The 13178-nt window shown below is 41.7% G+C and overlaps 1 protein-coding gene across 2 annotated transcripts; it reads left to right on the top strand.

The window, feature by feature from the left end:
* The first annotated feature begins 322 nt into the window (after window positions 1–322).
* lpar3 (lysophosphatidic acid receptor 3) lies at window positions 323–11391 on the top strand. Of its 2 annotated transcripts, none has more exons than XM_061078804.1 (3): window positions 323–454; window positions 1179–1929; window positions 7006–11391. In XM_061078804.1, the coding sequence occupies exons 2-3, from the start codon at window positions 1182–1184 to the stop codon at window positions 7332–7334; spliced, it is 1077 nt and encodes a 358-aa protein (XP_060934787.1). In that variant the 5' UTR covers window positions 323–454; window positions 1179–1181; the 3' UTR covers window positions 7335–11391. The 2 variants fall into 2 exon arrangements, with proteins under 2 accessions (XP_060934787.1, XP_060934788.1); XM_061078805.1 differs by lacking the exon at window positions 323–454 and having other exon boundaries at window positions 1192–1438; window positions 1512–1929.
* Window positions 11392–13178: the final 1787 nt, after the last annotated feature.

Raw genomic sequence — 13178 nt, 5'->3', positions numbered from 1 at the left:
AACTAGTGAATGAAATCCTAAAAATATGCAAGACGAGTGCAAGACGAGTTTTAATTCATTTCAATTTGCAAAACAAGTTGTTTGTTTATTATTGCTTTCCACTGAAAATCATACAAAAAAAATGAACTATAAACATTGGTGTAAATAATCACAATTTGTGAGTTCTTCTGGAGCTCTGTGTGAGTGTATGTGTGTGTGCGTGAGACCAGTCCTCGTGCACGCGGCCAACTGGAGGAATTCAGCCGTGAGACCGGGTGGCACGCACGCGCATACACGCCCTGTGCGTCACCGAGTGGAGGAGTCGGGACGCTCTTCTCTCCACTTCTCTTTCTCCCCCTGTCCCGCCAGCTCCACTGTCTCAGCAGCTCAGAGGAAACATGTTGACGAGCTCCACACGAAGCCTCTCGCAACCTCCTCTCTCCTGACGCACAGACTGAGCTCCACTCCACCGCAGGTAAACTCACCTGGACACACTGTGGTCCCTCTCGGCTGTCTGCACCTGGACTCCTCTCGGTGCGTTAGTTTATTGTGTCTGTTGTCGTTGTTCCAAGTTCCACTCACGGTGTGTCCTCTGCGAGTTCCTCTCCTCTTTGCTGTGGTTAATAAGTGGCTCAGGTTGGAGAAAAGGGAGTTGCGTAATAAGAGCAGGCTCATCGACTCATGTAGAAATTTATAAGATTTAAATTCTGTGTTGCATTTTACCTGAAGGAATGTGTTGGTTTGCACAGAGATATCACCATGGCCACTATCGCCTGTAGTAATGGGGCTCATTGTGAATTCATTTCCATTGAATGGGCTGTGGCTTGTGCACTTGGCTTTGGAGACCAGCCAACAAGCCTCTTACCCAGACGTTATTTGTCCTTGAGAAACAAAAAAATTTGATAAACTAGTGTAGTAAAGCTTCTCAGTTCAGACCGAATCTTGTCTAGTTTTATTTCTTTGACAGAATGGCTCAAAACTGGCATTTGGACGTAAAGATGTTAAAGATGTTAGACTAAACATAAATTAATCAGGAAAATAATTGACAGGATAATTGATAATCATAAGTGGCAGCGATATTTAATGTCGGGAAGAGGTAGAAGTCTGCAATGTAAACAAATTTGAGTTAAGGTAACTTAGTATTAAGATGCCATAATAAACGGTTCCACCTCTTATGTTTCCTCCTTCTCTTTCCACAGAAAATGGCCGGGGAGAACCAAAGCTGTCATTACAATGAGACCATGGGGTTCTTCTACAATAAGAGCAGCGAAGAAGCTGGATGGGGCCACAAGCAGCACCAGTTGATTCTGGTGCAGGTGGTGGGCTCACTCTTCTGCTGTTTCATCCTGTTTTCCAACTCCATGGTCATAGCTGCTGTCATCACCAACAAGAAGTTCCACTACCCGTTCTACTATCTCCTCGCCAACCTCGCCGCATCAGACTTCCTGGCAGGCATCGCGTACGTGTACCTCATGTTCAACACCGGGAAGGCGTCGCAGAGTTTGACAGTCAAAGAATACTTTTTCCGCCAGGGTCTGCTGGACGTCAGCCTCTCGGCCTCGCTGTCTAACCTGCTGGTTATAGCTCTGGAGCGCTACATCTCCGTCATGAACTTTAAGGTCCACAGCAACCTGACGAAGAGGAGGGTGACCCTGCTCATCGTGCTCGTGTGGGGCATCTCTATCTTCATGGGGGCCGTGCCGAGTCTGGGCTGGAACTGCATCTGCAACCTGGACAACTGCTCACAGCTGGCGCCGATCTTCAGCCGGAGCTACCTGATCTTCTGGTCCACGTCCAACCTGGTGGTGTTCCTCGTCATGGTGGCCATCTACATGAGGATCTACGGCTACGTCAAGAAGAAGACAACGATGCTCACGCCTCACACCAGCGGCTCCATCAACCGCAAGAGGACGCCGATCAAGCTAATCAAGACGGTCATGGTCGTGCTCGGTGAGTGACACAGGTTCAAATGTTTGATCATGCAACACAGAACATCTCCTGCTTTAGTAAGGAGTCAGCAGCTGTGGGAAACTTTTCTCAGGGTTTATCACAAAGTCATTGAGTCACTGCTGAACACACAGGACTGTAATCTGTGAAGGAAACCCTGAACAGGGTAACAAACAAGTAGAGTGCTTGTATCAGTCATTTTAAAATAGAAGAGAAGAAAAGGAGTCAGCAAGTCGTCTTCTCTTTAAATCATGTTCTTTGTAGCTCGTCTTTGGTTTCTACGCAGAAGCTTAAACTTTTAATTTGAAGTGATGCAGCTAATACATTTTTCGTTATGTTTTAAAAATAGAATTCATGTTTATAAGAGCACATTTTACAACGAATAGATTCATCCTTATCTTTAGCATCTAACAGAAGCTGCTTTCAGACATTTACCTGAAATCTTTTGGAGGGGCTGTACGTGGGAACGCAAATGTCAGTTGTCCAAGTAATAAAAAAGTCTGAGGGAGCCCATGTGAGAATGCAGCGGGAAAATGTCCGTAACACTACCAGCGAGTGAGTGAGCATGCTGATGACGATTCTAACATGTGACAGAGACGCAATTGAGGAAAAATAAGAATACAAATATCTGAATATGAAAATGAAAAGCCACACATACAGAAGGCACAGGCACAGATTTCAACTTGTTTTGAGAGCTTTTGGTGAAAAGAAGTGACGCCGGTGTTGATGTGCTGTAAAAAAAAAAACACCAGGTTACCGCAGCGAAATTTCTTCTTTACGTCCAACCACCTCCAAGTTATACCCAGGGCCACCCCTCACCTAAAGAAGCAAAAACCCAAAGGTGTTCTGTTAATGTGTAAACAGCAGCTGGAACCAGAGTATTGCATCTTTGTGATTACACTGTTAATCCCTGCGGCAGATTCAATGCTTGTTCATCGGTTATCAACTCATTTTTTGCCCCATTACTACTTCTTCTTATCTTCTATTTCCCAGAATTATAAAGCTAAAAAATGTTGAAGCTTCCTTTACTTCTCATGCATTTCCATGAGATGAGGCAGCCAGATATCCCAGGATTCTTCTCCTTTGTTTACGTGTTGCAACAGGATACCCTGCAATAGAGGCACAGTTCCAAACTCCCTCTGCTCCCAGCTAATGTCCTTTAAAGAAAGGAACAATGGGGCTGCTCCAGAATATCCTCGTGGAGCGGCCAAAACCATATTTAACTGCAAACTGTCACGCAAGTGTAACATGTAAGTTGCCCTAATATCAACCTGAGGCAACCAGCTGGCACTGAAGCCTCAGAGAAAACGCTGCAGGTTAGATGAGCACACACACTTATTTGTTTTCATACACTCTACATACAGTCACTGTCGTGCTGTCGAGATTTTGCAGAGTAGCGCTGCAGGATAACCTTTGTGCCATTGTTCTTTGTCTCTCTGGACACTTTCCCGGACGGGTGGCTCATGACTGGTCTATCCGCATGGCAGCGTAGGAGCCGTCTGCCTCTGTACACACTTTATTCTAGACTGCTGTGTAATTATCTCTCCCTGCAAGGACACTGCTCCTCAGCCTGTGTGGCGTACCATCCGCACCGCACCACCCTGGCCTTCAATGAACGTCCCCTCCTCCCTACACCCAAAAAAAAAAGGAAAAGAAAGGGGAACCTATACTTGAGGACCTTGTCAATTGCTTTCAGATGCAGTTATTCGTAGCTTGGGAACACAACTGTTATCTCTTAATCTTTTAAAGTGTCCCTCCACTCCAAAGAAGTGCTTTGCTTATTGTTTCTTCACTTGGTTTTTTGACCTTGTCGTCTTTGGACTTGAAGGTTGTTTTCAAACTCAAGTGGAGGAGGAGGAAAGTTTCTTTGTTTTCCCTTTTATTGTCAGTTTGAGATGTACAAGCAGGATTTTCATCGTGTGCAACTTGCAAATGTGTGATGTGGCAAGCATACATACTTTTCAGTGAAAAGACATCTTTTGTCCAGAGGTTTCGAATAGTTGATTTTCAATGAAGAAGAAGGATAAATCGTTTTTGAATTAGGTTGTTCAACAACATCGAACAGAGGCAGAATATTTGTTTATGTTCAGCAGCTGTGATATGGACTAAAATGCATAATCAGTGTGATGAATATGATGGTGCTGGAGAAAAAGGAGGAAATTGACAAATCTATGAAACGTGTAGTCAGGTCTGAGACATGTAGTGTTTTAGTCCGGAGAATAAAAGAGTCTGAGCTTTTTCTCCAGGTGATCAGCAGTCCACTCAGGCGGAAACGGCAACTGGACAAACCAGTTGAGCGCTGGATGTTTATCGGACCCAGTCTCTGTATCTTACCTGAACTAAAGGACTAACACAAGTGTGTATATTTGCACTTAAAACAATGATATAGTTACTTAAATGTTTAAACAAATACCATTTAAGAAACAGCTTCTCTTTTGATCTCTTGCTTACATTTGAATTTCGCTATTTATTGAACCAGTTCGGTACAATATAATTATTATAGTTTAATAACGTATGATCCTTTATTTGTGGCATATCCAAGAGTGTTGGGATTTGTTGAAGTGACTCATAAAACTGCAGATTTAGCCGACCAGGGGCGGGGAACCTTTTTCCCATTGACATATGTTTACATTTTTTATAACATCCTTTAAGGCCCATATTTCGACAGTAAACCCTCTAACCTCTCTAAGGCAGTGTTTTGTCAATCTTGAGTAAACACATTATTTAAACAGGTGTCAGTTTTAACGGCATTGGGTCGTCCCAGTCAGAGATGTAGACTTTAGCGCACGTTTCCTCAGAATGGAAAAACCCTCAGGACGTACATGCAGATTATGGAGCTCAGGCAGAGCGAGGTTGTTGGACCTTAAGCTCTGAGCATTTTGTGTTGGTGTAAACAGCTTTAAAAGTTCCCTTTGTTTACTTTTCATGCCCTTAAACCTCTCGGCAAACAACTGAAGGAGACTTGCAAACTCACCAACACGTTCATTGACAAATTCTCCTTCGGAATGAGGATTTGGCGTCTCAGATGTTTCACTCGCTCGCCAAAACATGCACATTGTCTCCATCAGAATGTGATATTGTGAGGGTAATTTGTTCGGCACCCAAACACTTAATCCAAGTGCGTTTGTTCGCGCTACTCATTCCAGCTGTAATGATGCTCGAGACTGGACTTGTTCTAGTACCGGCTGTTTGTCTCTGGAAACTTCGCGCACTGGCACGTCTTAAACTTGAACAACAAAAATAATCACCTGTCCTTTGCCTCGGGAAAATATAATATTCTGCATAATCTTTTCTTTCTTTACAGTTGCCATGATTTCTGTTCAGTTCATCTTGATGTGACCTGACAGGCGTTGACATGTTATTCTACTACTTTATGTTGTTTTTGGTCTGTGTGAGCTACTTTTTTTTGTATTTATGAATTGTCTTGCGGGCTCTATACGTTCCCGGAGGCCGGAGGGTCCCTTCCACCGCTGTAAGTGCAGCCACCATCGTCAAATGATTCCCAAATGGAACATGTGCCCGAAATGTGTTCTCAGAACTCCGAGAGTTTGAGATTAAAGAGGAGGAAACTCCACTTTAAACGTGTGGCTTACATGAAAAAAAGTGAAAGTTCTTTAAATGGGGTCTCGCTTAAATTCCATTCAGTTCCTTATTCATGTGCTCCATCAAAAAGAACTGTTCAAAAAAGGAATTCTCTATAAAAATGTGGCAAACTTTTTGATTTTCAAGCAGAGATTAACGTAGATCAACATTTCTACCAGAGTCTCTCTCTGTTTATCTATATTTATCCATCCATGCATGTGTGTGAAACAAAGAAGTGTGTATAATGTGTGTAGGACAGTACTTGTTTTTATTCTGGTGACGTATTGAAGCCGCAGACAAGTCTCAGCATGTGGCTTCCTTTCAGCTCCACTGAATCTCCTTGTAGTTCTGTTTTGTGCCCAAACAAGTTTGAGAGAGTTGCCTAATTAGCTGCCTCAGTATTAAACACAGCCTGACACAGCACAGTGACTATTTAACATAATGACAGTTTGTTCTGTGTTATAGCTTCATTAGTGGAAGTAAATGAAACCACCAAATACAGTCTCATTTCCTTTCAAATTGTCTTCCGCTTTTTATTACCCATCTGAGCTGAGTCAGTTTTTCTCTGACATGAAGCAGGAGCAGGGTAAATACATGGAATCTGTTAAATCTGATGAAGAAACAATGGATAAGTGAATCAGTGAAGCCATTACTCAACGAAAAATGCACAAAGATATCTGGTTCCAGCTTACTAAATGTGAATATTGGCTGCTTTTCGCTGTTTCAGGACATTTTACATTTAATATTTTGGAGTTTTGAAATGTGAACATGGTTTCTGGAAATCTCTCAAAGGGCTTTTTTTTAATTTGAGCTATTTTGGGTTATTTCGTAGACTAAAGCATAGGTCAATGCAGCTCCATCCGCTATTCTGCCTCTTATCCTTTGGTTATTGGGGAGCTGGAGCCAGTCCCAGCAGACATTGGGACAGGTTGCCTGCATATTGCAGGGCGGACATACAGAGAGAAACGACCAAACACACCGCCAATTTACAGTCGGAAGCAGGAGAAGACGAACGCAGATGTGGAGAAAACAAAACCGCTTGTGGTTTTACTGGTTAACAGGAGGTTTTCACCCCTGTACGTTGATTTGTTGTCTGGTTTATTGATAACCACTGAACTTGGTGGAAGGTTGTGCTCAGGGTCAGGGACGAATTTTGGTGCAGATGCATTGCAAGATCAAATCTTTCACTGTTTTCCGACAACAATTCATGGATCTTGAGGGGGAGCTGATATCTATGGGTGTGTGAGTGGTGCAACTTGATTGAATTGGTTGGAGGTGTGCCCACTAGTTTGACTTAAAGGTTGGCACTCTTACTGGCCAGGAGCAGGAGGGGATTGCTGAATTAAGAAATAGTATGACTATAATAAAAATATAAATAAGCCGTTTTGTAAATTGTTACTAACACTTTTGTTCTTAGAACAGTGACACACATGAAGAAAACCTGCTGGAGAAAGTGTTAGAATAATCTGTTTGACCTCTCTGTTATTTTTCCGGCAGGGGCCTTTGTGATTTGCTGGACCCCCGGCCTGATTGTCCTGCTGCTTGACGGCATCAACTGCACAAGCTGTGGAGTCATGAAAATGAAACGCTGGCTGCTGCTGCTGGCCGTACTCAACTCCGTCATGAACCCCTGCATCTACTCCTACAAGGACGAGGAAATGTGGACCACCTTCAAGAACCTCCTGCGCTGCATTGGAAACGGGACCCGGCGGCAGCGCTCGACGAAGGCCAACGCCAGGCCGCTCAGCTCCGCCCAGGACACGGGCAACAGTCAGCCACCGTCAGAGGAGACGAAGAATGAGGATCAGGGAATACTCGAGACCTGAAAAAATGGAACTTGTGAGGAGATTTTCTTCTGGCCAGCGTTAGCTGGACGTACCTTTCACGAAGATTCAGATTGGAGATGACTTGAAAGAGGAACTACACACTTTGTCTCCACTGTTGCCCACAGATTAGAAATACAGATCTTGAGGAGACACTGCAGGTTATCTGTTCTAGATCGGAGGCTGGGGTGAGATGGAGATAAGAGACTTAAATGCACTAAGAATAACTAACAATGGATGCAAGAATGTGCTTTTGTTGTTTTTTCCAGTTTTTTCTTTTTCTTTTTGAACATGACTCCCATTTCCATATAATGAGAGAGTGCTGATGCATTTCCATCCTTTTTTGGAGGCTCCCTCCTCCTCACCCCTGTGGGTTATTAAAACATGGATGATACTGTGTTCCAGTGACTGAAGACAGAAGCCACTATAACGGCACATACATTTATACTTTTACCTCAAAAATAGGGTCAAATGAGTGATATGTAATGTTCTGTAAAAAATAAATGGTGGTCTCTTCAACAGATGAACAATACTCAAATTAGCCCCTTGTTTATAGGCAGGTACTATAACGTTTTAGGTTTTCTTGAATATGGCATGGTTTTGATAATTTTTCTTTTTAAACACCCAATGAGAATTGCGGTAAACGGCTGTGCTGATTTAATTCATTTAATTTCAGCTGTGTGATGGTGAGCGTGCTGATTATTTTTGGCTGTTTAATCCCACATTAGTTTGTGAGGCAGTTTTGCCTTTGGGGAAGAGCAAACAGCGTCACTCTTCTTGAGCTGGGCTCTCCTCTTCTTCCGCTTTTATCAGCTCACCTAAACCAACAGATAAACTCTAACCTGCAGCACTGCGGGCAGGCAAACTTGTTCACCCTGTAGCATTGTCACACATCCGCCTCAGCCAACTAAACTCACTGGTGTTGCTCTGACGAAACAGCTGCTCGCCCCAAGAGTTGACGGATTGTAAAAAATGATGTTGCGTCACACTGGATTCCTGTTGGAAGTTCAGCATATACACTGTGTCCGTACAGGAACTGAAGAGCATAGGACTAAATACTGCTCCTGCTGTGATGCCATTGAAGCCTTTTTTTGGGGGGTGTAGGAAGTGTAGGAAGGCAACATATGAGCGATGTGTGAGGAAAGGTTTACAGCTTCAGTGGTGTTTCTTTTTTGAGGTTTTTCATGATAATTTCCTGTGTGACTGTGTCTGTTATGTGTTTAACTGTTTAAATTCATGAAAGTGACCTTGCTAAACAACTTTAGTTTAGAAACCAGACATAACATGTACGTTGTGTCTGTTTTCGCTTGGTGAAATAACATGATCGAGAAACAGCTGCAGCACAGAGATTAGTTTCACTACATTGCTTATATTGACTTTTACTGTGTAGTTGTCTAATATGAACATCAGGTTGAATGATTCACTCAAAGTTCAGGGTCAAATGATATGTATTTACATATATATAATGTGTTATTATACTGTTTTATATAATAGTGTATAGTAATATCCAGATTGTGACTTTATCCACAACTTTTATTATATTTTCTGTCTTTCACTAAGCTCGACATGTTTAACCTCTGCAGCAGTGGGGCTCATGGTCTGTGTCAGTCAGTTGTTTGACCAGACCACCGCTATGTTCCAAACTGAAATGTCTCCACTACTTTTGGATGGTTGGTCATTTACAGACATTCATGGTCCGCAGAGGATGAATCCTACTGATGGTAGCAAACCCCTAACGTATCATTTAACAACTCCAGCAAGTCAGTTTTTTCACTGGTCTGGTGAAATAGCTCAACTTCTTTTAGAAACTTAGCTAAAGAGAAAATATACTATGGTTGCCAACTCTCAGTATAGCGCCACCATGTGTTTGATATTTGTGGATTTGACCAGAAAAAACTTCGCAAAGACATTCATATACTTCTCAACATGAATTGTAAGAACCTATTGTCATCGTCAGGTTATTTGAATCCGTGTAGTACTTTACTTTATGATCAGTTACCATCAGCCTTGGCTGTGTTTAGCACTAGTTAGCATTCTAATGTGCTAAGATCTTGAACATGGAATCATATGACTGTGTTTGCACAACAATGCAAACACCGTCAATGCCAACGTCTTAGCATGCATACGATTTTCTTGCAGCTTAACGGAGCTGTTAGAGCAGCTGCCACCTTCGAGAATGTAGAACACACCACCCACTTTGCACCTGACGGCAACCAAACCATAATGTTACCTGCAAATCCTGTTTGACACACCGAGTCTCCTCATTTTAAAGAAAGAAACTGTCAGTAACTGATATTTGGTATAAGCCTAAATTCTCAATTGTCGGTGCACTAACAAAAGAAACACTGAAATCATTATCGGACACTACTATTACACGACTTTGTCTGCGGTGATTAAATGATGACGTCTGCCTGAGATTTCCGACGCTCTTGAGGAGCAACTTCAGGTTGATTTACCCTTTTGAGGCCAGTCCTTTACTTTCAAATCAGCCGTCTACGACTGGACAAGCTCCAGAGGAAAAATAATTAACTCTGAAGTGGGAGGATCAAGATTTTCCACTTAATTAGGCTGCAAACCACTTGCATCAGTTCAAGTGCCCCCTCCCCCATCCCACCTGCCAAAAAAAAGCTTTCTCCGATAAACCTGACACTATTTGGTGTAAAGGAAATAAATCAAGGAAGTATTGTTCTGTAAACATAAAAAAAAGCCTTTATAAGTGTTCCTAATGCTCATTGGCCTCTTCAGGGTGAATAACCAGAAGTAATGGAAGGGCAATATATATATATATAGGCATGTATATGTCTCTTTAATTTGTTGTATATACAGTTTTTGTATATTTTAGTGCTGGATCATTTGTTCCATTCATTTGTTTTTCTGCAGTATGCACGTTGTGTAATTGTGGCTTTTTCCTTTAATTGGAGTTACCTGCTCTTCTATCCACTTGTGACTTTGCATGTGAAGTAATATCCATAAGTGGGTCAAGACTTTCAGGCCATAAGCAGAACCTGTGACTTTATTCACCATCACATCTTTTTTAGCGAGGCATCACATGAAAGGGACTAAATCTAAGGGACTAGGACCATGACTCGACTCATTTAGACAACTTCCAAATGTTATTGTGTCTTTGCTGCACAGTAGCTAGCCATGTAAGCACACATCGGCAAAAGACATATTCACTCTTTAATTTTATGAGTAGATGCATTTTTGTACATCATTATCTACAAGCCACAATAATAAATACTCAATTTTCAACGGCTCTGGAAGGATGCTAGCTTTGGTTCAAAATTAACACCCATTTGCAAAAAAGCTTCTCTTTTGAGACACATATTTCCAAACAGACTCACTTATTTTTCTTTATTTTTTTACCTTTCTGACACTATTTGTATTTATCCTGTAAATGTCACTCCTCTTAAATGTTTTATTGGGAATGGAGCAATGTTGTAGTCTGAAGGTGAAACAAAAAAAAGTTGAAACATTAACACGTGCTTTGGGAGTTATAAACAACGTTGTCTCTTTGTAAATGAGTAGGCGCTTTTAAAATTGATGTTAATATATTCTGCACACTGTTTACATGGTTGCTGTGCTTATCCCATAAATCCTTTAAGTCCTGTTAAAGATTCAAACCTCCCCTGTAATTCACTTGAGTTGACGTGCATGAAATGCGAACCTGTCGCTTCATAACTTTCCATCTTCACAGCCATAAACCCACAGATGTTTGCATTTCCCCATCATACTTGAGGTGATAAACGCAGCTACATGACTCGGCATAAATCAAGGAAAGGTCCAACCCTGTACATTTTATCAAAAGAGAAAGACTCCGGGTATAAAGACGTTTGGTTTGACTCGATGAAAAGTCATGTGGTTTCTCTTAACAGCGTGCTGCATGTCCTCGGCAGATCCCTCTGTAGACCTGTCGTGACTGTCGCTGGCCACTCCACTTTGAATTCCCCCAAAAAACATGAACTGTAAACTGTTTGGTGTGGTAACCCTTTTATTTCCACAGCTGTGCTCTAATTACGCATTCCTGAAAAGCCAATTAAATTTCCCAGATGTTCAGAAATGCTGTCTTTTGCTGGTTTGTTCCTAATCTCGGTGGAAAACAGATGTAGGCGGCGATGGAGAAGAGTTTATCAGGATTTGGCGTTTTTCTAAATACCCCTTGCGCTAAAAAGACGAGACCTAATTCAAAGTCTTGTGTTTAGATGGACTTATTCAGCTGCCACAGGCACGGTAATAAAGATCCTCCTGCGTGACGATCCAGTGTGTACGAATGCAAGTAAACACAGCTTGACACTCTGTACGCAGTCTGCCCTGTGTCAACACTCCAGGCTGCTGCTGCTGGTGGAGCAGTTAATGTTGTCATGTCAAACTTGTACACAAATACCAACCAATCATCAGTTGACTGTCAAAACCCATCTGAGTATTGTTTCAGACCCTGTGATTCTCGTTGTGGCCTCAGGTAACCATGTTCTAATGGAGAATGCCACGTAACAAAGAAAACGTCTTCTTAAACTTGTTCGGTGAACATGACAGTGACCTCGAGGAATTCCAATGGCCCGTCGAGTCACGAGATCTGAATTCAATGGACCATATGTGAGATGTGGTAGAGAAGGAGATTCATAGCACGAATGTGCAGCTGACAAATCTGCAATAATCATGTGATGCAATCATGTGGAAGTAGATCATAAACTCGAAGGAATGTTTACTACGTCTTGTGGAATTCATGCAACAAGGAACTGAGGCTTGTTTGAGCAAAGGGAGGAGCTGATCATGTCATGACAACTGAGGTAGATCAATTATAAGAAAAAAACAAACTTGATTAATCTTGTTTTTATTACAAGATATAATATCTTGTTTTTATTACTCAAAGCAAGGAAAGTTTAAGCTATGCTTTTTAGTTTTGGTATAAAAGCATATTTGCTTGTACTGAGAAATAGATGACTGGACAGAACAGGAGTAGATGTTCAAATAAGACGTCAGGTTGACCGGAAAACTGGAATTACCGCCTGCAGTTTGCTAAATCTGACAACTACAGAAGTTACGGTCTGTCCAGACCGACGTGCAGAAGACTTTAAAGAATGTCATAAAAGGTATTTTACCATGAAAATAATATAAATTCCAAACTGTTATTGTCTGATTCTAGAGTGTTCATGTTTAACTTTGCCCCAAATTTGTGGAAATGTCTTCAAGGTGTTGCTGAGTTAGCTCGATCACCAGTGGGTTAGGGTTTGTGTTATCAAAGGAGCAAAGCAAAAAAGACTCATTTAAATGCAAAATACATATTTAAGTGTCCCTCAATCAAAACAATAACAAGTAGCATGGGCTCATGTGAGTTGTTGTCTTCATCACTGCCGTCAAAAGAGTTTGGACTGAAGCAGTTTCATGTCAGAAATCAGTTTAATGTTCAGCAGATGCAGAACCTCTCAAAGGGGAGCGAGCGGAGCTGCCGCCAATATTTGACCAACTTGCTTCTCTGATAACTTAAGATATTCAATGAATAAAATCTTAGTAGTAGTTAAAAACGGATGTAAACAATAAATGTGATTTAAAATTGGACAAAAGTAAGTTTTGAACACTACTTGCAGAAAAGTCACAACACTAACACATTTGTGAAGGGATACGACACCATTAAAAGGTAAAATGATGGATTTCCGACTTATAGATTTAAAATTTGCTGGAAATATTGGTATGATTGAAGTACAGAACTTAACATATCCAACCATAACCCTAACAGAGCAATGGTCAGTTCAGGTGCAGCAGAGACCTCGGGCCGACTCTGACCTGTAGGACAGCGAAGGTGAAACAATCAATCTGTGATTGGAGAGCTTCTTCTACTGATTGGACAAT

This window comes from Limanda limanda, chromosome 9, assembly GCF_963576545.1.
Source record: "Limanda limanda chromosome 9, fLimLim1.1, whole genome shotgun sequence".
NCBI lineage: Eukaryota > Metazoa > Chordata > Actinopteri > Pleuronectiformes > Pleuronectidae > Limanda > Limanda limanda.
The sequence above is the reverse complement of the archived record's forward strand: the minus strand, read 5'-3'. Positions and strand labels throughout refer to the sequence as shown.

What these genes read in the sequence shown, in the direction of transcription:
- lpar3 (XM_061078804.1), top strand. Translation starts at nt 1,182, where the DNA reads ATGGCCGGGGAGAACCAAAGCTGTCATTACAATGAGACCATGGGGTTC. An exon ending in GACGGTCATGGTCGTGCTCG is followed by an intron (nt 1,930 to 7,005) that starts GTGAGTGACACA and finishes TTTTTCCGGCAG; the next exon opens with GGGCCTTTGTGATTTGCTGG.